Source organism: Danio aesculapii, chromosome 8, assembly GCF_903798145.1.
Source record: "Danio aesculapii chromosome 8, fDanAes4.1, whole genome shotgun sequence".
NCBI classification, from domain to species: Eukaryota; Metazoa; Chordata; class Actinopteri; order Cypriniformes; family Danionidae; genus Danio; species Danio aesculapii.
The window spans coordinates 44,272,049-44,299,240 of NC_079442.1; the positions used below are offsets into that span (position 1 = coordinate 44,272,049).

Genomic DNA, 27,192 nt, shown 5'->3' on the forward strand with positions numbered 1-27,192 from the left:
ACTTCAACCCTAATCAAACACAGCTGATCCAACTAATCAAGGTGTTCAAGACTACTAGATACTGTTAAGCAGGTGAGTTGGAGGTGGTTGGAGCTAAACTATGCAGAGCTGCGGCTCTCCAGGAATTGAGTGTAAGACCATTGTGTAAAGTAACCTTTTTTGCAGCTTACTCCAATACTGTTATAATACATAATACCTTGATAAATCTTGAGCAATTAATCACAGCAAGAAAATATGATACCATCAGAGGCCTAAGTTGTATACACACAAACCTTGCTGCTTTGAACAGACCTTCTAATATATATCAGGATATGAGAGTAGTTTTCCATCAGTGCGATCAGAAGTCACGTCAATATGAGCGTCTTTGATAAATGCAGCAATCGGTTACAGGTAGAGTAGACCGTAATGACTCTACCAGCGCAACTTGACATGCAGGACTAAGGAAGATATTCATTTACCGCTTCATCAGCGTGAACCGTGCTGTGTAATAGGGTTTTTAGCCTCACATTACTGGATTTTAGGTTATTCCCTTTGTGATGGCCTCGATTTTCTTTCTTAGCATCTCGGCTGTGACTGAACAGTACATTTGTAGGGAAAGCTTCTGTTGAATTAACGTTATTTGTTGTACTTAAGCTTAATGCATTGGAATCGTTGTCATTGTTTCCTTTGCCATGATGGACAGAACATAATTTTTACTACACATTTTTAGGATACTAGTATTCAGCTTAATGTGCATTTTACAGGGTTAACTAGGTTAATTAGGTGAATTAGGCAAGTCGTTGTATAACAGAGGTTTGTTCTGCAGACAATCGAAAATAAATGGCTTAAGCAGGCTAATAATATTGACCTTAAAATGTTTTTAAAAAACATTTAAAACTGCTTTTATTCTAGCCGAAATAACAGAAATAAGACTTTCTCAAGAAGAAAAAATATTATAGGAAATACTGTGAAAAATTCCTTGCTCAGTTGAACATTCTTTGGGAAATAAATGAAAAAGAAATCAAAGGAGGGCTAATCATTTTGACTTTAACTGTAGGTGATAAGTAGACCCACGCTGAATCTGCGCACACAAAAATACGCAGATTTCGGCAGATATTTAGCCCATCATTGAGTCTATGTATTTACATGTGTAAATGTATATTTATCCAGTTTTGAAATTAATTTCACTAATGTTATTTATGATATAATAATAATTAAATGAAAATGTTCATATGATTTATTTACTACACAGTTTGTGAAGTAATATTTTCTGTCTTTAGTTAGATGTAATATATGAGAAACTTGCTTTGTTTACCAGTTAAGTTGATCTAATTGGATTTGCATTGTAAACATCAAATAAAAGTTAGAAAGGTATAATTTTTAATTTCATATTTCAAAATTCTGCGCAGAAATGGCAAAAAATGTCTGCAGATTCTGACTGGCCCTAGTTATAAGTGTACATCTTTTGAAATTGAGAAAATGGAATAAATAGCTTTCTATTAATGTATAGTTTTGTTATGATTGGGCAATTTTTGATTAAGATACTATTCAACAATTTAAATATATCTGGAATCTGAGGGTTAAAAATATTATAATTTGAAAATCGCCTTTAAAGTTGTTCAAGTGAGGTTTTCTGCTATGCACGTTAATAGTCAAAAATTGAGTTTTGATAAATTTACTGTTGGATATTTGCTAAATATTTTCATGGAAAAATGATCTGTACTTCATATACGAATGGCTTTCGACATAAAATTAAAAAAATCTATAATTTTGACGCTATAACCAAAAATATATAGTTGAATTCAGAAATATAGGGGCCTCCTTTGAATTTTTTTGTCTTTTTTTAAATATTTCCCAAGTTATGTTTAACAGAGCAAGGAAATTTTCACAGTATATCTGATAATATTTTTTTCTTCTGGAGAAAGTCTTATTTGTTTTATTTTGGCTAGAATAAAAGCAGTTTAATTTTTTTAAACATTTTAAGGTCAATGTTATTAGCCCCTTTAAGCTATATAGTTTTTTGATGTCTATAGAACAAACCATCATTATACAATGACTTGCCTAATTACCCTATATAAAAGAATCTTGAAAAATATCTAGTCAAATAATATTTACTATCATCATGGCAAAGATAAAATAAATCAGTTATTAGAGATGAGTTATTAAAACTATTATGTTTAGAAATGTGTTGGAAAAAATCTGCTCTCCATTAAACAAAAATTCAGAAAAAATAAATAAACAGGAAGGCTAATAATTCTGACTTAAACTGTACTTGTACGACATAAGTCCAGGGTATCTACGGGGTCTTAAAATTAATTAAAAGTTGATAAATCAGTGTAGAGAAATTTAAGGCCCTTAAAAAGTATTAAAAAGTCTTAAATGCTGTTTTGCAAAGTATAACATTTTACATAATTTTTGATAATATAATGTATGGTTGTACGCTAAAGTTTGCCTGAATTAAATCTGCGAATATCAGGATGCTGTGTAATCCTGCTAGATTTGACATCGTGCTGCTTTGTTTACTGCATTGACCAAGACAACACCATTATTTCTGCAGTTCTATAGGCGCCAACCTGCTGAATTAGTTAGATTTAATAGGTTTTTATTCAGTATATCAATACTGTTTTAGTTTTAGATTAGTTTCCTACATTAATATTTAGTAAATAAACATACTGTGAGTTAAAATCTTGCCAATGTTTCCGGTTGAAACCTAAAGTGGTTATAAGGTCTTAATTAATGGAAAGAGTCTTAAAAAAGGTGTTAAAAGGTATTAAATTTCAGTCTCTGAATTCTGTATATACTCTGAAGACAGTTTTGTGGTCCAGGGTCACATTTGGGGTTTGTTCTGAGCCTTAATTTTAATGTCTTGTCTTTCTTTGTGTGTGTCATTTTTAGGGCTGCCCGCAGATTTTGCCCAGCAGTGACATCCTGGTACCAGCGGGGATCGTTCGTCCAATCACTTTGCGAGCCCGAAACTTGCCTCAGCCTCAGTCCGGACAGAAGAACTATGAGTGCGTCTTTAACATCCAGGGCAAAGTCCAGCGTATTCCTGCTGTCCGCTTCAACAGCTCCTGCATCCAGTGTCAGAACACTTCGGTAAGAGCACTTCACTTCATTTCTAAGGGTGTGCGCAGTTTAGCTAAAGTGAACTGTAGTGCGATTTCTCTGTTATAAAGATCACATGAAGTTTTTTAGACGTTAGTATCAGTGTGTTAGATTTAAGGATATCTATAAGCTAGTGTGCTCCAAAACAGTAACAAAATGATGATGATGAAAAAAGCCTTTATTTGGCATATACACTTTTACATGTAGCGAAATTGGACCCCTCCGACCATACACAAACATCACACATTTTAGGGGAAGAAAGGATAGACGAGAGGTAGAAGGTACATTAGGGAGAAGGGAGGCAAAAAAGCCCCTCACAGACTGTTTTTGGAGTAGGGCAGTGTTAGATCAGGGGAAAAAAGGGGGGACATTTTGGAGTATTTGGAGATATAAACCAGATTTAGGGGTATTGATCAGTCTAAATTGATCGATGATTTTTCTGACATCACCTCATACTTCAGTTTCTCATCAAATATTCTGACCAATCAAATTCTCTTTAGTATCTAACATGTCCCGCCCCCTTCAAGATACTTTTCATTTGCTTTTCATTGATACTTGATATCAACTACTTTCATTGGCAGAGCTGTAATAAAAACGAAATGCTATTGGCTGTTTTTAAAGGGGAGGAGCTACTATATGTCCCACCCCATCTTTTACATCAACATCAAATAACAAATGTACATTTAATAGCACTTCATGGCACCTTTACCAACATGTAGTGCAAGATTCCAGCTAAAAGCCATCAGCAACAGATGTGACACGACAGAAACATTTAAATACCACAGCCATTCAGAAGCGAAAGCTCTGTAACATTGTTAAAACTAGACGCTGAGTTGCAGTTCAAACGTTCTTGAATAAACTAAATGCTTGTTAGTTGTTTTATTTTCAAGATCGGCTTATAGATTGGCGATAAATATCCTGTAACCGTTTGTTCGGCTCGCATTAGAAACGATTGTGAGAAACACAATTTGAAGAAACAACACTAAATGAAGCCCATAATCAGTACCTGAGGGGATGTTTTATGATAGTAGTTTCAGCTGTTGTTCAACCACGATGTTGCAGAAATAGAAGCTGTTTATAATATATAAAAAAAAGTGCGCATTGCTTTTGTGGATGGTTACTCCTTTTAACATGTAAAACATGTGTCACAAAAGGGAAGTTTGTAGTTAGCATACAGTGTTAGAGCAATTTATTTGAGTCTGAACACATCCTCACATACTATAAAACCAGTTGTTTTTCTTGGACGTAGTTCTTTTATTTAAAAAAAAGTCCACTGGTATATCAAACTGCATGCTAGCAATATGCTAATTCATAATAGCAACATGCTAATTCAAGCTAAAATCATTCGAGCAACATGATAATTCCTACTAGAATTATGCTAACATGTTAATTCAAACTAGAAACATGCTTATAAAAACCTAATCTATGCTAACTGTAAGCTAAAAGTCTATCTATCTATCTATCTATCTATCTATCTATCTATCTATCTATCTATCTATCTATCTATCTATCTATCTATCTATCTATCTATCTATCTATCTATCTGTCTATCTATCTATCTATCTATCTATGTCAGTCTGTCTGTCTGTCTGTCTGTCTATCTATCTATTGTATTTATATATATATATATATATATATATATATATATATATATATATATATATATATATATATATATATATATATATATATATATATATATATATATATATATATATATATATATCCAAATATATATATATATATATCCAAATATCCATCCATCCATCTATCTGTTGTTCAGCCTTGACGTTACAGAAATAGAAACTGTTTATAACATCTAAAAGTTTGCTCATTGCTTTTGTGGTTGGTTACTCCTTTTAACATGGAAAAGATAACATTTATAGTGCGTCACAATGCCTTGTTGTATGTAGTAAGGATACAGTGTTAGAGAAGTTTATCTGAGTGTGAACACAGCCTTAAATACTATTAAACCAGTTGTTTTTCTTGGACATAGTTCCTTTATTAAATAAACAAAATTCACTGATATATTGAACTGCAAAACTGATTTCAACTTTAATAATGTTGTCTGATTTCTGGAGGATGACATGACACCGAAGACTGGTGTAATGATGCCCAAAAAAAAGTTTTCCATCACAGGAATAAATAAATAAATATTTGTTTTCATGTTTTTCTTAAGAAGTTGCTGTCTTAACTCTCTGTTCTAATAAAAGCCACCTTTTTGAGCCTTCTAATTTACTACAAAATTAGCAAAAAATACAAATAAATTTGGGCAGTAGTGCATGTTAGCACATCGCATTGAAATGTAATTTCCAAAATATGCAAAATTTCCATATTTATGCATATTTCGCTAGCTTATTTGATGACTTTCATTTATGTTTTATCTGCCAGAATTGACTATTTTTTTCTCTTTAACATGGAATAGGAATATTACACTTGCGTGAATTCACAACTTTCATGAACATAACAGCTAGTTATTCCCAACATGCAGCATATTTGATGATCAATAAGCCGTGATTTTGCTCTGTATGCGCTTTGCATTCTTATGTGCAGCCTCTGAATGGAAAAACATCCACGTGAAGATTTTGTTTGCATAAAAAAATAGCAGCATACGGGCTCGGAATGACACGAGGGTGAGAAAATAATGGCAGAACTGTTATTTGCGAGTGAACTATTCCTTTTTTCGGCGTATTCTGAACGGCAACAATGTCATTTATTAATCAGCGTATTTTTCCAAGCGTAGCCTCACCCCAGATGGCATTTGAATAATTGTCATGCGAACAGATGCATTGTTTTCTCTCATTATTTCTGGCTTTGTGACATTATTTTTCCATTTAAAAAATTAGCACGAGCTGCAAATCGTGGCTTGTAGGGCAGAGCGGCGGTGATGAATTTGTCTGAAGTCTGCTGGGAAAGCCAAGGTGACTTCTCGCTGAATCATAAACTAAAAAAAAAAAATGTCTGAATCTTTATCCTGGTAAATCGGCGATTTATAACGCTGGAACTGTTGTTTTTTCTCAAACCCGGTGAAAAATGGAGCATGTCACGCCGGTGACATTGAGAATGTCTCTCTCTCCCTCTCTTTCTCCATCCACGCTCTTTCATTTACAGGCGTTTGGCGTCTGTGACCCGTCTGGCTGTCACTGTAACCTCAGGGAATCTTGTAAGATAATTAGCTGGACGCTGGATGGGCCTCGTCATTTGGCACAACAGTTTGACCTGCTGAAAAGGAATGCTGCGAACTCCGTTTTGCCATGCGGCAGTGGAGTGTGTGCCCATGTGTGCCCTTTGACCTCTTCACCCTGATTGGGTCAAAGGTCAATCCACCAGAATGAACCCCTGTGACATGACAATTGATGTTCTGTTGCAATTTAATAATGAGGGTCACAGCTCCAGCACACACATGTTCACCGCAGGATTGATTGTGTTGAAATTATCATGGTGGATTGAGAATACTACAGTATGATATCTAAAGTGATATCTAAATATAAATACTAGAACCAAGTTAACAACACACTAATTCATACCAGAAACATCCTAGCAACATGTTAAATTATACTAGCAACATGCCAATTCATACTAGAATCATGCTAACAACGTGTTAAATCGTGCTAGAAACATGATGACAACATGCAAATTCATAGTAGAAACATCCTAGCAACATGTTAATTCATACTAGCAACATGCTAATTCATGCTAAAATCATTATAGCAACATGATAGTTCCTACTAGAATCATGCTAACATGTTAATTGAAGCTAGAAACAGGCAAGCAACGTGGTAAGTCATACCAGAAACATGCTAATAAAAACAAATTTATGCTAACTGTAAGCTAAGTCTGTCTATCTATCTATCTATCTATCTATCTATCTATCTATCTATCTATCTATCTATCTATCTATCTATCTATCTATCTATCTATCTATCTATCTATCTATCTATCATCTATCTATCTATCTATCTGTCTGTCTGTCTGTCTGTCTGTCTGTCTGTCTGTCTGTCTGTCTGTCTGTCTGTCTGTCTGTCTGTCTGTCTGTCTGTCTGTCTGTCGTTCTATCTATCTATCTATCTATCTGTCTGTCTGTCGGTCGGTCGGTCGGTCGGTCGGTCGGTCGGTCGGTCGGTCGGTCTGTCTGTCGTTCTATCTATCTATCTATCGTTCTATCTATCTATCTATCTATCTATCTACCTATCTATTTATCTATCTATCTATCGTTCTATCTATCGTTCTATCTATCGTTCTATCTATCGTTCTATCTATCGTTCTATCTATCGTTCTATCTATCGTTCTATCTATCTATCTATCTATCTATCTATCTATCTATCTATCTATCTATCTATCTATCTATCTATCTATCTATCTATCGTTCTATCATTCTATCTATCTATCGTTCTATCTATCGTTCTATCTATCGTTCTATCGTTCTATCTATCGTTCTATCGTTCTATCTATCGTTCTATCTATCGTTCTATCTATCGTTCTATCATGTCTCTCTATTTATCGTGTCTATCTATTTATCGTGTCTATCAATCTATCTATCTGTCTGTCTGTCTGTCTGTCTGTCTGTCTGTCTGTCTGTCTGTCTGTCTATCATTTTTCAAACCATTTCCGACTACTTCCAACAGGCTTTCTGAAGCTACTATAATGTTTATCTTTAAACTTTAATATCAAGTTCTAGCTAGATGCTAAACATTTATCATTTTTATTCAGTTACATTTAGTGTAATTGACTAAATAAATTAAAAAGCAGTCAACAAACTAAAAAAACTGCAACAAATTATCAACAGTATAACATAAAATCAGCATAAAAACAGAAAATATATAATAAAAATAGATTGATAAAACATTTCTGAGTGTATTAATTGCATAAAAATAACGCTGGTTTGTACCTGGCATTTATTTAAAATTTATTTTAGAGAGAAATATATATGTACCAAAAGTGACAACCTAATTTGCACCTAAACAAATTATTACTTTTATTTTTAAAAGGTCCATCAAAAAGCAGATGTGTAAAAGTGAGAAACTAATATAGAATGTAAAATTGTTTATAACAATATCTTATAATAGAACTTTTTAAATAAAAAATATATTATTTTTAGTGTTTTTTAAATAGATTTGTTTACTTTATTTTTATTACAAAAATAAAAAAAACAAAATAAACTAAAATTAATATTAATAAAATACTATTAGTGTCTCTGATATAGTGTTACAGAAAGAATGTTACTAATTAAATTGAGAAGCAGACAGCTAAGTAAAAACAAAAAATAAATAACCAAAATAAAATGTAAAAAGTTAAACATTATTTACATTTACATTTACATTTAGTCATTTAGCAGACGCTTTTATCCAAAGCGACTTACAAATGAGGACAAGGAAGCAATTTACACAACTATAAGAGCAGCAGTGAACAAGCGCTATAGACAAGTTTCAGGCGTGTAAAAGTCTAAGAAGCAAAAACATTAGTAGAATTTTTTTTTTTTTTTTTTTTTTTTTTTTTTTTTTTTTTTTTTTTTAATAGAGAGAGAGAGAGAGAGAGAGAGAGAGAAAGAGGGCTCAGTTAGTGGTATAGCCAGAGAGGCAATTGCAGATTAGGAGGAAAAATGGAGACTAAACAGTTGCGTTTTTAGTCGTTTCTTGAAGACAGCAAGTGACTCGGCTGTTCTGATGTAGTTAGGGAGTTCATTCCACCAACTGGGCAGATTGAATGTGAGAGTTCGGGAAAGTGATTTCTTCCCTCTTTGGGATGGAACAACGAGGCGACGTTCATTCACAGAACGCAAGTTTTGGAGGGCACATATATCTGCAGGAGTGAGAGCAGATACGAAGGAGCACAGCTAGAGGTCACTTTGTAAGCAAACATCAGAGCTTTGAATTTGATGCGGGCAGCAACTGGAAGCCAGTGCAAACGGGTGAGTAGCGGAGTGACATGTGCTCTTTTGGGTTCATCAAAGACCACTCGTGCTGCTGCGTTCTGAAGCAGCTGAAGAGGTTGATAGAACTAGCGGTAGCCGGCTAGCAGCGAGTTGCAATAGTCCAGTTTGGAGAGGACAAGAGCCTTGAACAATGAGTTGAGCTGTATGTTCAGATAGGAAGGGTCGGACCTTTCTGATGTTGTAGAGTGCGAATCTGCAAGATCGGGCAGTTCTAGAAATGTGGTCAGAGAAGTTCAGTTGGTCATCAATCGTAACTCCAAGGCTTTTTACCATTTTGGATGCAGTGATGGTTGCTCCATCCATCTGGATTGAAAAGTTATGGTGAAGGGTCGGGTTGGCAGAGATTTCAAGCATTTCCGTTTTCATGAGGTTAAGCTGGAGATGATGATCTGCATCCAGAGTGAAATGTCTGACAGGCAGGCTGAAATGCGAGCTGGAACCGAGGGATCATCAGGGTGGAAGAGAGGTATAGCTGGGTGTCATCAGCATAGCAGTGGTAGGAAAAACCATGTTTCTGGATGACTGTTCCTAAAGATGCCGTGTAGATAGAGAAGAGAAGTGGTCCAAGCACAGAGCCCTGAGGTACCCCAGTGTATAGATGCTGTAGGTTGGACACCTCTCCCCTCCACGACACCATGAATGACCTGTCCGAGAGGTAGGAACTGAACCATTGAATAACAGTGCCTGTGACGCCCAGTGACTCAAGCGTAGATAGCAGGATCTGGTGGTTTACAGTGTCAAAAGCAGCTGATAAATCCAGCAAGATGAGGACAGATGATTTAGAGTCTGCTTTAGCCAGTCTGAGGTCCTCCACGACCGAGAGCAGGGCAGTCTCAGTTGAGTGGCCTTTCTTAAAGCCAGATTGCTTGTTGTCCATGAGGTTGTTTTGAGTAAGAAAGTCTAGGACTTGATTGAACACTACTTTCTCCAAAATCTTGGCCATGAATGGAAGCAGGGATACCGGTCGGTAGTTTTCAAGTAGCGTTTGATCCAGGTTGGGTTTCTTTAGCAGAGGGGTTACCCTAGCCTGCTTAAATGAAGTAGGGAATAGACCAGAGTCAAGAGATGTGTTAATTATGTGAGTCAGTGTTGGTATGACTGCAGGAGAAATGGCTTGCAGGAGATGAGAGGGAATGGGATCTAGCGGACAGGTGGTTGCATGGCTTGATAGCACGAGATTGGACACCTCAGACTCAGAGAGCTGGGAGAAAGAGGTGAGCGTGTGTGGTGTTGGTGGTGTATATTGCGTGTTTGTTGTAGGTGCAGCAAATTGAGCACTGATTTTTGCAGTTTTGGTATAAAAGAATGTAGCAAAGTCATCAGTAGTGAGTGTGGAGGATGCGGGTGGAGGAGGAGGGTGAAGGAGGGATGAAAATGTTTTAAAAAGCAAGCGAGGATTGGTGGCACTGTTGACTTTCTGACGGAAGTATGTCTGCTTTGCAGAAGTAACCTCAGTCGAGAAAGAAGACAGAAGAGTTTGGTATGTTATGAGCTGTTCAGGATTTTTTGTTTTTCGCCAGCTTCTCTCAGCAGCCCGAAGTTTTGAGCGATGCTCACGGAGAACATCAGAGAGCCAGGGTGCAGGAGGACTGGCTCGGGTTGGTCTGGATGTCAGAGGGCATAGTCTGTCTAGACATGATGTTAGCGTGGAGCAGAGTGTATCAGTTGCACTGTTCGTATCAAGTGCAGAGAGTTTGCAAGATGGAGGAAGAGAGTTAGAACAATGGTGGATAGTCTGTTGGGTGAGAGAGAGCGTAGGTTTCTGCGAAAGGCAACTAGAGTAGGAGTGTGTGGCGGCTCAGGAGTAATGTGGATGTTGAGAGAGAGAAGGAAATGATCCGATGTTTGTAGTGGAGTTACTAGTGTTTGGTCAGCGAGGCATTGTCGAGTGTAAATAAGGTCTAGTTGATTACCTGATTTGTGAGTAGCAGAAGTAGGTGCTCTTTTGAGGTCGAAAGATGCAAGCAGAGTCTGGAAGTCAGCAGCTTGAGGTCTTTCTATGTGGATGTTGAAGTCACCTAGCACAACAAGGGAGTGTCATAATCAGAAAAAGATGAGAGAAGAACATCCAGTTCATCCAAGAAGTGACCTAATGTACCCGGTGGGCGGTAGATGACAACCACATTTATGCGAAAGGGGTGGATAATGGTGACTGCATGGAATTCAAAAGAGCTGATTTTTGGCAGGGACGGTCTCTGAGTGAATTTCCATTCTTGGAAATCAGTAGTCCAGTCCCACCCCCTCTCCCTGTCTGACGAGGAGTGTGGGAAAGAGAGAAATTAGTAGAAAGAGCTGCATGTGTAGCAGTGTCCTCCGGTCTCAGCCAGGTTTCAGTTAGAGCCATGAGACTAAAGTCAGAATGAGTGGCTATGGAGGTAATAAAATCTGCTTTGTTAACAGCAGATTGACAATTTCCAGAGGCCCACAGAGAGAGAGAGTTGTGAAATAGAGGATACATGAATTGATCGAAGGTGTGAGGGTTGCGCCTGCAGCGTACCTCCCGTGCTCTGCGAGTATTAGTAACAACAGGAATTAGTAAACACATAATAAAGTGCAAGCAAAAACAATAATGAGTGCAGAGAAAAGGGAAAAAAATAAAGTAAGAAGTACTCAAGTGCTTTGTCGGTGTCTTTGCTCGGTGGAGTCGCACAGGTAGAGTCGATGGTCTTTACCCTCGCCGGTCTTCACACGAGGCTGCCGCGACCGCTGCCGCGGTGAGACTAGTCGCTTATATACACCCCCGAGCGCTTTGCTGATTGAGCTCAGGTGGACACGCCTCGAGAGTAAAAACACCCGAAACTGCGGCCGCGGGGGCGCGCGAAAAAACCTCCGGCTCTGCACGCAAGCTCTTACAGTAAACAAAAGGAAACAGTGGCTAAAACTTGCTAGTACTAAACACAGATAGCTGAAAAACAATTTTAAATGTCCAACAACCAATACACAACCAGCTGAAACAAGTCTAACTGTTCTCTAACCAAACACTAAACACAGATAGCTGAAAACAATTTTAAATGTCCAACAACCAATACACAACCAGCTGAAACAAGTCTAAGCGTTCTCTAACCAAACACAGCAACTGAAAACAGGTCTAAATGTACTTACTCGGTGTTGCTCTCGATGCTACAGTGCTTCTCCTGCTAGCTAGACCAAATGTGTTCACATATATAGTCTTTACCTGGCGTTTGGACACGCCTCCAAAGTTACAAAGCACCCGAAACTGCGCCGCGGGGCGCGCGAAAAAACCTCCGGCTCTGCACGCAAGCTCTTACAGTAAACAAAAGGAAACAGTGGCTAAAACTTGCTAGTACTAAACACAGATAGCTGAAAACAATTTTAAATGTCCCACACCAATACACAACCAGCTGAAACAAGTCTAACTGTTCTCTAACCAAACACTAAACACAGATAGCTGAAAACAATTTTAAATGTCCAACAACCAATACACAACCAGCTGAAACAAGTCTAAGCGTTCTCTAACCAAACACAGCAACTGAAAACAGGTCTAAATGTACTTACTCGGTGTTGCTCTCGATGCTACGTGGCTTCTCCTGCTAGCTAGACCAAATGGGTTCACATATATAGTCTTTACCTGGCCGTTTGGACCCCGCCTCCAAAGTTACAAGCACCCGAAACTGCGCCGCGGGGGCGCGCGAAAAAACTCCGGCTCTGCACGCAAGCTCTTACAGTAAACAAAAGGAAACAGTGGCTAAAACTTGCTAGTACTAACACAGATAGCTGAAAAACAATTTAAATGTCCAACAACCAATACACAACCAGCTGAAACAAGTCTAACTGTTCTCTAACCAAACACTAAACACAGATAGCTGAAACAATTTTAAATGTCCAACAACCAATACACAACCAGCTGAAACAAGTCTAAGCGTTCTCTAACCAAACACAGCAACTGAAAACAGGTCTAAATGTACTTACTCGGTGTTGCTCTCGATGCTACAGTGCTTCTCCTGCTAGCTAGACAAAATGTGTTCACATATATAGTCTTTACCTGGCGTTTGGACACGCCTCCAAAGTTACAAAGCACCCGAAACTGCGGCCCGGCGGGGGCGCGCGGAAAAAACCTCCGCTCTGCACGCAAGCTCTTACAGTAAACAAAAGGAAACAGTGGCTAAAACTTGCTAGTACTAAACACAGATAGCTGAAAAACAATTTTAAATGTCCAACAACCAATACACAACCAGCTGAAACAAGTCTAACTGTTCTCTAACCAAACACTAAACACAGATAGCTGAAAACAATTTTAAATGTCCAACAACCAATACACAACCAGCTGAAACAAGTCTAAGCGTTCTCTAACCAAACACAGCAACTGAAAACAGGTCTAAATGTACTTACCTCGGTGTTGCTCTCGATGCTACAGTGCTTCTCCTGCTAGCTAGACCAAATGTGTTCACATATTAGTCTTTACCTGCGTTTGGACACGCCTCCAAAGTTACAAAGCACCCGAAACTGCGGCCGCGGGGGCGCGCGAAAAAACCTCCGGCTCTGCACGCAAGCTCTTACAGTAAACAAAAGGAAACAGTGGCTAAAACTTGCTAGTACTAAACACAGATAGCTGAAAAACAATTTTAAATGTCCAACAACCAATACACAACCAGCTGAAACAAGTCTAACTGTTCTCTAACAAACACTAAACACAGATAGCTGAAAACAATTTTAAATGTCCAACAACCAATACACAACCAGCTGAAACAAGTCTAACTGTTCTCTAACCAAACACTAAACACAGATAGCTGAAAACAATTTTAAATGTCCAACAACCAATACACAACCAGCTGAAACAAGTCTAAGCGTTCTCTAACCAAACACAGCAACTGAAAAACAGGTCTAAATGTACTTACTCGGTGTTGCTCTCGATGCTACAGTGCTTCAGTGCTTTATGACAACTATTGGAGATTCCCTGATTAAAAACAAACAAACTATGTATTAATTAATTGTAGTATTTGTAGTAGCACGTACGCTTAAAAATGACGTAAAAGAACTGGGGTCAGAGGTCAAGCCTCTAGCCTGAACTCTTCGACAGTACAATTGATGTCCTGTCGCAGTTCAATAATGCGGCTCACGTCTCCAGCGCACGCGTTCCCCGCAGGATTGATTGTCGTCCTTTCCAGGAATGACACATGCCGGCGTTTTCGCTCAGTTTGAAGGTCTCCTCGCAGGACCCCAGCGCAACTGTTGTCCTTCCATCTGCTCGGACTCATCTCCTCCTGTTCATCAGTGACCCCACAGCACTATGCATTTAAATTGGAATTGAAATGTGGCGTCTTGTGCAGTCTAAACACAGTCTCGGGTACTAAAGACATTTAGATGCAAAGCGAGTCCTGTCAATGATGAGGTGCTGCATGTTAACTGCATGGAGGCCAACAGGTTTTTTATTTACTTATTGCAGATGAAAGTTGACATGGGGATTTCTTTTATTTATAATGTGTTGTGAAACTGGTACATTTGTAGCACCTGGGTCTGTGTTGTAAGTAAGATTGAGGTGATTATTTATTCTGCCATCAAAACACACACACACACACAAACTGTTTTACATGTAGTTTTGTAGGGAAAAAGTATTTTATTTTAGCTAGTTGCCAAGTCAAGATTCTTTAAATATAGATTTAGATTACTTTGTTGGAGTAAAATATCAAAAATAAATAACTGAAACATGCAAATGAGAAAAAATTAAATTAACAAAAATTAGAACCTTAACGTATAAAGAACATGAACACAGTTTATTATTATTTTATTTTAATGTAGAGTTTTTAAATTAAGCAATATAATATAATGAAAGGTATCATTTGTGTGCACTCACCGGCCACTTTATTAGGTACACCTTACTAGTAGTGGGTTGGGCCCCCTTTTGCCTTCAGAACTGTGTTAATCCTTCGTGGCATAGATTCAACAAGCTACTGGAAATATTCCTCAGAGATTGTGGTGCAATGTCATGCAGTTGCTGCAGATTTGTCGGCTGCACATCCATGATGCCAATCTCCGTTCCACCACATCCCAAAAGTGCTCTATTGGATTGAGCTCTGGTGACTGTAGAGGCCATTTGAGGAGGGCATTCTCTGTAAACCCTAGAGATGGTTGTGCGTGAAAATCCCAGTTTCTGAATACTCAGACCAGCCCGTCTGGCACCAACAACCATGCCACATTCAAAGTCACTTAAATCACCTTTCTTCTCCATTCTGATGATCGGTTTAAATGAACTGCAGCAGATCGTCTTGACCATGTCTACATGCCTAAATGCATTGAATTGCTGCCATGTGATTGGCTGTTAACCAGCAGTTAACAAGCAGTTGGACAGGTGTACCTAATAACGTGACCGGTGACTATGTTTGTATATTTTTGTGAATTACTTTATTTTAGCTGGTTGCCAAGTCAGGATTTTTAAAGATTCACTTAGATTAATTTGATTTACTAAAAACAGTAAAACTTTTATTAAATAATAAAAAAAATAATAATTAATTTAAACTTTAACTTATAATGAATTTGAACGCAGAGATTTTTCTAACTTTTTAATTTAGAAATTAAATTATATCTCAAAATTTTTTTTGTATGTGGTTCTTGAAAACTGAAAAAAGTCCTAAAATTTTGAAAAAAACATTTACAAAACTAATACCTGTATAATTATTGCACAGTTACTTAAAAAAAATGTTTTTACTCTACATTTTAACTACATAATGTTTTTTTAATGCAACTTTTTTTCTAACCTCAGAGTCGCTGTCTTTCCCTGAGCAGCTTTTTTATCCGAGATAATTAGCGTGCCCTGTATATGTTGTGCAATTAGTATTGAATGCGTAATTATTTTGTGGGGAAACTGAGTGTTTTTCAGTTGTGTTTGTCAGCTGTACATGCTCACGTTCTGCCATCTGCACCATAAAACACTAATATGTTGTTTTTCACATAGATCAACAGTTTATACGTAGTTTGTCTAACTTTACCTTCACCACTTTAACAGTTGGTTATCAGATCTGTTGCTCTCAGTATTGTTTCTCATTTTTCTCATATTGCTTTCATATGTAAGTTGAACGATCACGTTTCTTAATATTATATTGAAAGATCAGAAAAAGCCCATATATGACCACGTAAAACCCTCAAAACCAGTTCAGCATGTAGAATTGGCATCATTTGTTGGTAAAAGAGAGCGCTCTGATTGAATGTTCAGCTTTAAGAACATTTTTAAAAAACTCAAAACGATGAAAAAGTGATGACATTAAACAAACAACGCAAGTCAAGAGGGAACACAAATAAGCCAGCTGTCATTTTGCAGTACAGTGGTCCCTTGCTATAACCCAGTTCACCTTTTGCACCCTCGCAGTTTCGCTGATTTGTTTTGTTCAGTTTGACATGCTTTTTTCTACAGCGCATTGTGTTCTGTGTCCTGATTAGCCATTGTGTTCAGTGTACCTGATTGGCTGTAAACAATTGTCAATCAATCTCCTCCGTGCCATGTCAGTACAGTACAGAATGCATTCAGATTGCCAAATTGACCTAAATATTTGATCGCTAGCAGTGTGATTCTGAAGTTCTGTGCTACAGTATATGTTTGCAAGTTTTCTCCCCACAATGTCGACGAAACGTTCTGTACCCTCAAAGCCACCTGTGGTAGCACCCAAAAGCACCCAGAGGAAGATGCTAACCATCGCAAAAAAAGTCAGACTTCTGGACATGTTAAAGGAAGGTAGAGGTGTAAATAAATGAATCTTCAGTTCGTTACATTCAGTTTTACAGCTTAAAACATCTCATTTAATAAAATAAAGCTGACGACTTTGCGGATTTCCTCTAGTACGGGTTGTTTTTAGAATGTAACACCTGCGATTAACGTGGCACCACTGTATTTTTTTAAATATTTGCTAACAAAATCAGATTATGAGACTTATTTGCTGCAGTGAATTCTTCTGAAGTGCTGGAAAATGATTCGTAAATGCTGCTTTTTTTTATCATTTGAATGTGTGTAGCACTAGTTCAGGTTTCCTTTTGTGCAATGGCAATACATACTACTGCCACCTGCTGGTTTAATTTTGTATTTATACGTTATGCATGACTGACATATGATATATATCATGTGTGTGATATATGATATAATTCATATCGTAAGGGAAAAGAAGTGTCTTATGGGAACCACTTACCACACAGCTTGTACCACAAAAATTTGATGATGAATGGTATTTTACTTTTACAGAGGCGCGTTCATGCATCTACCTCAATTACGTTATACATCGTGTTTGTCAGTTGAGCGTAACGTGCATTCGACAGTCGGCAGAAGTCAGTGATTGGAGTTGTAAATATTTTTGTTACAGTATACATTGATTCGCTTCATAAGACACACGTTAACCCTCTGGTGCCATAAGGGTTAAATTTGACAACAGATTTTGCACTTTTAACTTGATGTTTTCATTGATGCATATTGGTCAGTTACAGTATCAAATAAAAGGAGTCAGCAGTGGTGTGAAGTAACAAATTACAAATGCTCAAATGACTGTAATTGAGTAGTTTTTCTCAGGAATTGTAATTTACTAATTAGTTTTAAAAAATGTACTTTTACTTCCCCTTGAGTACATTTTTACTGCAGTATCGGTACTTTTACTCCACTATTTTCCTTCTACCTGCAGTCACTACTTTATTTCTTTCTTGTCTGTGGTGATTGGCTAAAGTAGAAAAATCAGTCCTTTGATTCCCGTCTAATCAAATCACACACTGAAAGCAAATCACATCATACTAAACAACCTCAAGGCATGGGCGCTTTATAAATGCAGCAAACTGTTTGGAAGCATTAAAATGTCCAAGAAGATGTCCAAAATCTTTACAAAACAGCCTTAAATCACTAAATGGAAGAAAGAATAATGGAAGGAAGGAAGGGCAGAATGAAGGAAGGACCGAACGAAGGAAAGAAGGCCCAAATGAATGAAGGAAATATTCAAGGAAGGACTGAACAAACGAAGGAAGGAAAAAGTAACGAAGGAAGGAAAAAAGTAACGAAAAAAGGAAGTAACGAAGAAAGACGGTAATGATGGAAGGAAGGAAGAAAGTAATGAACAAACATAACGAATGAACGAACAAAGTAACGTATGAACAATGAAACGAACAAACAAAGTTATGAATGAAGTGATGAACGAATGAACGAAGTGCCGAACAAACGAAGTGACGAACGAACGAAGTAATGAACTAGTACAAAGTACTTTCACTCCACTTGCACTACAATTTTGGACAAGTAATGGTACTTTTACTTGAGTAGGATTTTTCAGTACTCTTTCGACCACTGGGAATCAGTAAGACATCAATTATTGCAATCTATCAGCAGAAAACAAAAATAGTTCACATTTTCTTCTTTGAATCAAACAGTACAATTAAAAAAGTATTTAGGGCAAAAACTAATAAAAATATATTCTAATAAGATAAAGAAAATAACATTATAAATAAAAAATATATAATGAAACCTATATTGGGCTGTAATAACAATACAGGAAATTTATATGAAAACAAATATGTGAAAGGTAGCATTTTAAAACATTTAAAAAAAACATAAAAAAAAATAACATAACCATACATATCTCTCTTTGTTTTGTGAAATCCTTTATAATTTCTTAATTTTTTAGTGTAAAATATTTCAGTAATACCACAAACTATATATGTAATCGTTTCTATTTGAATAGACTGTATCAGATCGTGCGTCCAATGTAGATGAACGGGCAGAGAAGGATTTTTCCAGTCTTATAAGCCTATTAGCAATTATTAAACAGAAGGCGATTTATGGGCTTTTGACTGGTAGCTTCAAAATAAAAGTCACTATCCAACGCCATTATTTAAAATGGAAGAGCCAGGTTAAAATTTAAAACTACTTTGATTGTGTTTGCCTATAGAGTGAGGAAACTATGAGGTAATTAACTGCCATTTTTGGGTGAACTATTCCGTTAATGTCATATTTAAACAGCAATAAGTCTCCGTTGTCCACTTGTGATCTGATCGACTAAACTGCATCTTAACACCATAGTGTAAACAGGGCCTTGATGTCTTTGTCTCTGCAGTATACCTCCCTGTGATCAAAATCCAAACCTCCTCCTATGTTTCCATCCCCCTACCCCTCCTCGTGTCTCTTTGTCTCTGGACATGCACAGATTAATTGATAGTCTGATTAGCAGTGACATGCTCCAGAAAAAAGCACATCATCTCTTTCATGACATGCATCTTTCCTGAATAGCAATCGAACATCAGCGAAGGCCTGCTTCAGATTAGACCGAATCCCAAGAGAGCGTTTTGTCGTCCGTCCGCCACTCCTTTCCCCTTCCTCGGCACGTGTCGACTGTTTCTCGGCCTGAAAATCAATCAATATGGCCGTCAAACCAGCGCTGGTCTTCTGGGAGCCGCTGGCAGGTGACTTTGAGGCCGTCGGGGTCCATGCTAATGAAATTGTGAGTGCCTTCGGATGAGAGATGTTCAATCAGTCAGTTTCATCTTGTGTTTACACCTCAGCTGAGGATGAGTGTGAAGCGGTCAGCTTGTTTTATTCTGGTGCTCAGCTCAAGGTAATCATCATATGGCTCTGTTCGTTTACTGGTAGATGCAGTCAATGGTGAAAACGATGAGAGGTTGTAGGTTATTCGGGCGGGTTTGTTCTCTCTCTTGTGCCGTTTAACTTCTGTTCGACCTCAAATCACACTTTTGATGCAGTCGTTTTTATTATATATATTTTTTTTCTTTCAATCATATTTCATTCCTTTTCAGGTTTCCTTTACAAATATTGAAGGTGTGAATTAATACCAGGTATTTTTTCTTTTTTAAATTAATGATTGAACACTCTATTTATTATGCTTTATTTTATGTTGTATTTATTATATGTTAAATATAGGTTACATGTTTTATTTAATATATTTATTATGTTGTATTTGTTTTATTTATTAGGTTTATTATGTTGTATTTATTATGTTTGTGAATAATTCGCTTTAATATGTTTCTAATTAAATTACAGTTATTATTGTTATGCTATTAACATTTTTGAGTAATGTTATTTCTGTGAATATTTTACTATTTACTAATATTTAACTGCGTAGTTATTCTAAATATTATGTTTGCTTTATTATTCTATTTTATTTTATTTTATTTATTATTATTATTATTTTATTATTGTTGTTAACCTTATTATTATTATTATTATTATTATTATTAATAATATTATTTTTATTATTGTTGTTAACATTATTATTATTATTATTATTATTATTATTATTATTATTATTGTTATTATTGTTGTTATTATTAATATTATTATATTATTATTGTTGTTAACCTTATTATTATTATTATTATTGTTATTATTATTATCATAATTATTATTATTTACACCATTATTATTATTATTATTGTTATTATTAATATTATTATTATTTTCATTATCACCATTAACATTTTATTAATGCTTAGTGGACAGATTGTGGGTTTCATTTAGTTAATTAATTAATTCATTTATTTTATGTATTTATATATTTTATATAAATTGCTGTGGACAGTGTGTTTTGTTTTGATTTATGTTATTTACATTTATTTCTATGTATTTATTTATAATATTAATACATTATTTATTATTAAAATGTGCTTTTCTGGGGAAAAAAAATCCTAGTTTAGCAGTACTTTTACTCCAATAGTTTTTTCATGTAATATTTATTAAATTCAAATTCATAATGCAGTGACCATCTATCATGATACAGATATCTCATTTTAATATTTATATGTTTGGCTTCTTAACATATTACTTACATCACTTTGATTCTCATATTTAAGACTTCAGATATACAAAGATGCCCCTTAGATCAGAAGTTCCAAAACTTTTCAGCCCGCAACCTCCAAAATAACAATGCCAGTGACTTGTGATCCCTACATTCCTCGGAGGTAGTTATTAATATACAATAGGCCTATATAAACACGAGTGTATTGCCAACACAAAAAAGTGTAACAGTCTAACAACCATAGGCTGTCATTTATATAGTCATTTATTAATTATTTTAATCTAAAATTTTCCCAATGAGACTGGTGGGCACTATGTTTTTAGCACAAGTCTATTCTTGGTTTAATTTTGAAGACCACCACTCAGAGATCATCCTAAATGTTCAGTTCCTGTACTTATTTTTACTGTGTTTGATTGCCATAAAGGTGTCAGAACGTTTAATCTGGTGCTATAAAATCAATCTGCTGCAGCTGACAGTATTGCTTTGTTGTTTTCTAACATAAACACACAATCATATGAAACATTTAAAAGGCTGATGGCTTTTTATTTGCATGTTGTTGCTTTTTTATGTAACTATTAACTACTATTTTTATCTTCTGTAGATTATGGATAAAATATGGTAATTCTAATAGTTTCATAATATTTATTTGATTTTTGGAAATCACCAAGTGACCTTCTGTCATTCTCCCGCGACCCCCACTTTAAGAACCACTCACTTAGATGACTAATAAATGGCTAGAGACTAGAATATACAGTATTGCTAGATTTATTGCTAGATTTATTTGATTTATGTTATTCTAATAAGAATTTGTCAATCATTTTTTGAGATGTTAGAATGAATTTCCCATTTAAATTCATGCGACTTGGATGTGGGCGCCCAGAAAAGCCGCCCGGCCTTTCTTTTAAAGGTGCTTTGGTGATATTTTCAGCCCCATTTACTATACTTTATACACACTACATCTTTTTCTAAATAGTTTGTGAACGACCCTTTTTGGTTGTGTAGAATATTAGCAGTTGCTGACATAAGCTTCCACACCTGTGAAAATCTCATTTTTGCATTAATATAGAAAGCGCATTGACTTCACAGTCCTGAAAACAAAAGCACACAAGCTACTGGGGTTGTATTACAGCTAGTTAATCTGCTCTTATCTTGATGTAAGTGGTCTCCCTTAGGGCACGTCTCTCTGTCTCGCCCTGGAATTGAGGGGTCATTATTTTTGACAAAAATCAAGTTAACTGGTCCTGCATTCCCCCTAATTTCTCGCCTGTTTCCCGTTCCTGCCTCACCCTAGAATTCGGACAGCTGCCTTTTCAGTTTCCCACAATGTCGCTATTGTGTGCAGCTTTAACATCACATATTTTACAAAGGACTTTACTGTACTCCGATAATGTAGAGAGAAAGCTAACGGTTGCAATAATGTAACAACATCCTGACTGTTCTATCTAATAAATGAATCAATGATTATGTAGTCATGGTATGTGTGGGATGGTGGTCTGAAAAAAATCAGCCTGAAGGGTTCAATATAGGAGCTAGTTCACCAATGTGGTCATGACTAAAATGTTCAATGTTAAATAAGACAAACCTTACTAACTACATGATAACTCACTTGTCATGATGATATTAAATATATGATATTAAACAGCCAATACATGTGAAAGTGAAGCAGATTTAGTATTCTGATAAGGTGTGCCAAAGGGCAATGTTATAGATCCTTTCATTTTTTTCAAATATGGCTCTTAAATGTTTCCAAAATACATTTATAATTGAAGCCTTGAGACGAAGAACCATATAAGTCCATATTTTTTTAATTTTTATGTTATATATTTTCATTTTACTTGAAGATTGACAACAAATGATTCTCAATTCTAAGGAGAAAACATTTTACAGTGTCAGTATTAAAAATACTGAGTTATGTGGAAGAAGGGTATACTGTATGTCTAGTTAGTGTGGAATAATAGTATAACTTCTACACTGTAAAACCCAACAGTCAACTTTATCAAATGAAATGAGTGTAGTTAACTCAAAATTTATTGAAAGTTAATTCTACTCACTTGTAACGAGTTTTGAACTCCGTGTTGAAGGTAATGAGTTAGTTAAATACCTCATTACTTCAACTTAAATGGAGTAAGTTCACAGTAGTCATATAGATTAGTTTTTTAACTCAAATGGTTTGTTGCAATCGGTTTCCTCAAACAGTTTCAGTTGCCTTAACATATTGAGTTTTACAGTACTCAGTTGTTTGAGTTCTCTTTATTTATCGGTTTTACTGTGCTCAAATTGCTTTGTTTACTCAACTGGATTAAGTTCACAGTACTCATTGGGATTAGTTTTTGAACTTAAATAGTTTGTTGCGATCAGTTTCCTCAAATGGTTTGAGTTACCTTCACTTTTTGGGTTTTACAGTGTATACATCATATCACTTTAAACCAGTAAAGATTTGATTCCTTTATCTTCGTTTTAATACGGTAACCGAAACGTCATGTTAATATTAAGCATTCATTTCAAGTTTATTATTATTATTATTTAAATACAGAAAATGCAGTATGAGCAATGTAAGATACATAGACCTTCTCACAGTACAGTCAATAACAATCAATTATTAACAATAAATAGATGCATAAATTATTAAATCTTAATCATGATGTGCATGGTCTGAACTTTTGATCACCACTTGTATGTTTAGATAGCACCTTGTTGCTTATTTTGAAAAGCTGGCACAGCGCGCGTAAAGACCATTTTAATGTGATCATGTCATTGGCCCATGAACATTTCCAGCTTGTTATCAAACTATTTCACAACTGTAACAAGAAGTAATTCATAACTTAATGTTAGAACAGCTATCATATCAATATTTATGGACATGTGCCTCTTTTTGGAGTCTTGGAAGCTATAGAAATTAAAAATGTAAAACAGGAAATACAGAGGGACCATTGTTTTTGTTTACATCCAACAAAAATGGTCTATATACTACTTCAAATTGTTCTCGCGCTCCGCCATCTCACAATATAAATAAATATATAAGCAAATAAATCCTGCTTGTCTTAGTTTACACAAGACTGGCAGGAAATATACATTGATGTAGCTTTATTATATATAGTATGTGGTTTATATTGATTGATTAACTGTTTTTGAGCTGTTTAGCACTCATCTGCGAGTTCAGAGAGAGATCACATCATATATACAGTTCTTCCACTTACTTCTTTCTGTGGATTTTGTCCCTGGTTTTTGTTCTCCTCTTTGATTCAAATATGGTTTCCCAGCACCCCTTAAGCAGGGGTGTCTAAACTCAGCCCTGGAGAGCCAGTGTCCTGCATAGTTTAACTTCAACTTCCTTCAGCACAGGATTTTTTCCACGTGACACTATATTAAATTTTAAAATGCAGACTCATGGTTGTGCGAAAATATCTCCAAACTGTTTGTGGATACAAAGTTCACACATCCAATTAATGTCACATAGTTGTCTTATTTTTTATTTTTATTTTTTTGGACTAACACGGTTGTTCGTTGCACGCACTCAATGGGCTATATGCACACAGACTTTTAAAGTGCCCCTATTATACATGAAATAGGGTCATATTTTGGTTGTAAGTGTCTCCAACAGCAGTCTAATATGCATGCAAAGTCGAAAAACATTATAATATGCATTTATTTTTACCTTATTATCCCAGTGACTCCCATATGAATCGTTCAGTGATTCATTTGTTCCCAAAACCCCTCCTCAGCGCGAAGCTAATCTGCGCTGATTGGACAGATGACAGCCTGCTGCGATTGGTCGACACTGACAGCCTTCAGCTCAAGACAGAGTGAAATGCCCAAAAGCTAATCAACAATATAGAAGTAGTCACAGTGCATACACGCTTCATAGTGTAAGACGTGGATTTTGGCTGCCAGTGGGGGAATGTAAATACAGACGATGGACTTGAAAATACTGACGACTAACTAATTTATTGAGCAAAAACTCCAAGAATTGGGAGGGAGATCAACACGAGCCTCCTAGCCCGTCACACTCTACCTGCTCTTTTTTTCTCTCACACACACACACACACACATACATTACCCTTCTCCTCAGAGGCCCTAGCCCCCCTACCTGACGATGGCCATAGCAACGACAAACGACAGTGGAACGCCAGCTCACAAATGCATTTAACTTTAAATCCGTAAACAAAGCGGCACGCGTCGCGTTTTCAACATGGCTTTACACGCGATATGAGAATATAAAGAGTTAACTGGATACAGTACACGCAGTTACAAGTAACAAAACACAATTAAATACATATTTGCAAGCTAAAGTAAACGAGGCAACAATTTTAATCTCACGTACTTACACTTGTGAAATGGAGGATAAAACTGATCCATGATTCACTGATCCATGTTCTGACATAGTCCCTTACATCAGTAGTCTTTTCTGATCTTTCCTTTAACAAACGGCCGATTAATTCTTCTTTGTAAGCATGTAGTTTCCAGAAGCACTGCACAAGGTTGGGCTATAATGCTGAGGTATTTTTGCAAAAATAAACCTCAACCACTGACTCAGTTTCATCTTTGGGTAGAGACTTTCAATAATATCCATCTGAGCACAGCGTGACTTCATTCAACCGGCGTTTGCTAAGTTACAGTGTGTGTCTAGCCTTTTTTCTGTATTAGTGGGCGGGGCCGCAGGTTTCAAATGTCCCAGGTTTGCGCGTGCAACTACTGGGCGGGGCTTGTTTCATAGCCACTTCACCGCAAAACACCTAATGACTCGTTATCAAGACAACTCGTTTGAAGCACTATGAGTCGACTCTTTTATAGATGAATCAACAGTTTTAAACACTGTACACTTACAGATTTAAGCCTTAGTTGGATATTTCACTTCACTTAGAGCTGTTACACACTACATGGAAGGTCGTTTTCAAAAACCCATAATATAGGCTCTTTAATTTACAGTCAGGCAGCCTGAGGGCTTCCGGTGAACTGTCTTTCCATTACAAAATTGTCACGTTTAAAAATCAGCCATCTTCACTGCCTGTTAGATATACGATATGAAGTGGGTCTCAGATCGGACAAGAAGCACTGGTTTAAATTCATTTCCCCCCGCCATGTTTTAAAAATATGACAGTTTATTTTACTCAAATGACAGTTAATTTCTGCGCTAGCCTGTTGCTACTGATGGGCGCTAGTGGTTACAACGGTCTTTCATCTCGTTTTACGCTTGAGCAACTAAATGAATGCTTTAGTCTATTTAACTGAATGAATTGTAATTACATAACATCATCAATGCTGTAAAAACAACCTTGTGAAGTTGAAAATAGTCACATTAAGCTTTCACCTGAAGTTTGTCGTTGGCTTTAAAACTCTAGCTGTGCATAGAGCCCTTTGTTTAGAAACATACTTCTTTACTGATGCAATGTAAAATGTTCATATTTCACTAGGTTTTCTGCTCCAGGTTGAATCTTTTGCAGTAATACGCAGCTATATGTTTGAAACATCTGTTCATACAGTACATTTACACAGAAAAAAAGATAAATGTACTAGTCCCTGCAAATATATAAAATAGTTATATATTTTGTTCAATATAGTACAATGCTAACTGAATACTTGGTTGTCACTTGTCATGATGAAATAATTTAAATAGCAAAATCACGTGAAAGCGAAGCAAATTCGGTAATGGTGCGCCTCAGGGGGATGTTTTGGGACCGTTCATGTTTTCAAATGTCTTATTATCCCTTATGAAAGGATCCGTATTTTGAAAATGTTCTCAAACTACATTTTGAGTTGTTTAGAACCACAATTGTTTACAGATAAAAGACATGGTGGTTTGGGATGGTGGTAAAAATAAAAACAAGTGATTTTGCCTAAAAACATAACATTATGAGCTAGTACATTCAGACATTTCCTACTAAAGAACAGTGCACTGAAAGTTGATTGGACAAAGCTGTCTGACTGCCTTGTAATCGCTTGTCATGATGATATCAACTAATTAGCAAAGCAAATTTGGTATTCGCTAAGGTGCGCCTCAGGGGGATGTTATAAATCCTTTAATTTTTCCAAATATGACAGTTAAAAAGTAAGATTTACTCCCAGAAAAAAAACATAAGGCACTTCAATGTTCTCAAAATACAGTTTTAATTGTTTAGAAACACACTTGTTTACTTGTACAATGCTGTAATGTTAATATTTGAGTAGGTTTTCTGTTCCAGGTTGAAGCTTTTTGCAGTAATGCACAGCTATACAACCATATGTTAGTATAGTGCATTGCTCATCAGAAGTCCGTTCAAGTACATGATGTCAACCTGCTTGCAATGTATATATTTTTTATTTCATTATAATGCTAATGGATTATTTAGTTGTTGCTTGTCATGATGAAATAATTTAAATAGCAAAATCATATGGTGTGCCTCAGGGGGATGTTATGGGACCATTCATGTTTCCAAATGTCTCATTATCCCTTATGAAAGGAACAGTATTTAAATG

The 27,192-nt window shown here is 36.2% G+C and overlaps 1 protein-coding gene across 1 annotated transcript in view; it reads left to right on the forward strand.

Moving 5' to 3' along the window:
• Positions 1-27,192, forward strand: part of plxna3 (plexin A3) — a 354,762-nt gene that overhangs the window by 241,883 nt on the left and 85,687 nt on the right. The window contains exon 10 of the mRNA XM_056464035.1: positions 2,875-3,075. Coding sequence (XP_056320010.1) covers positions 2,875-3,075 — 201 coding nt within the window. The remainder of the gene's footprint in view (positions 1-2,874; positions 3,076-27,192) is intronic.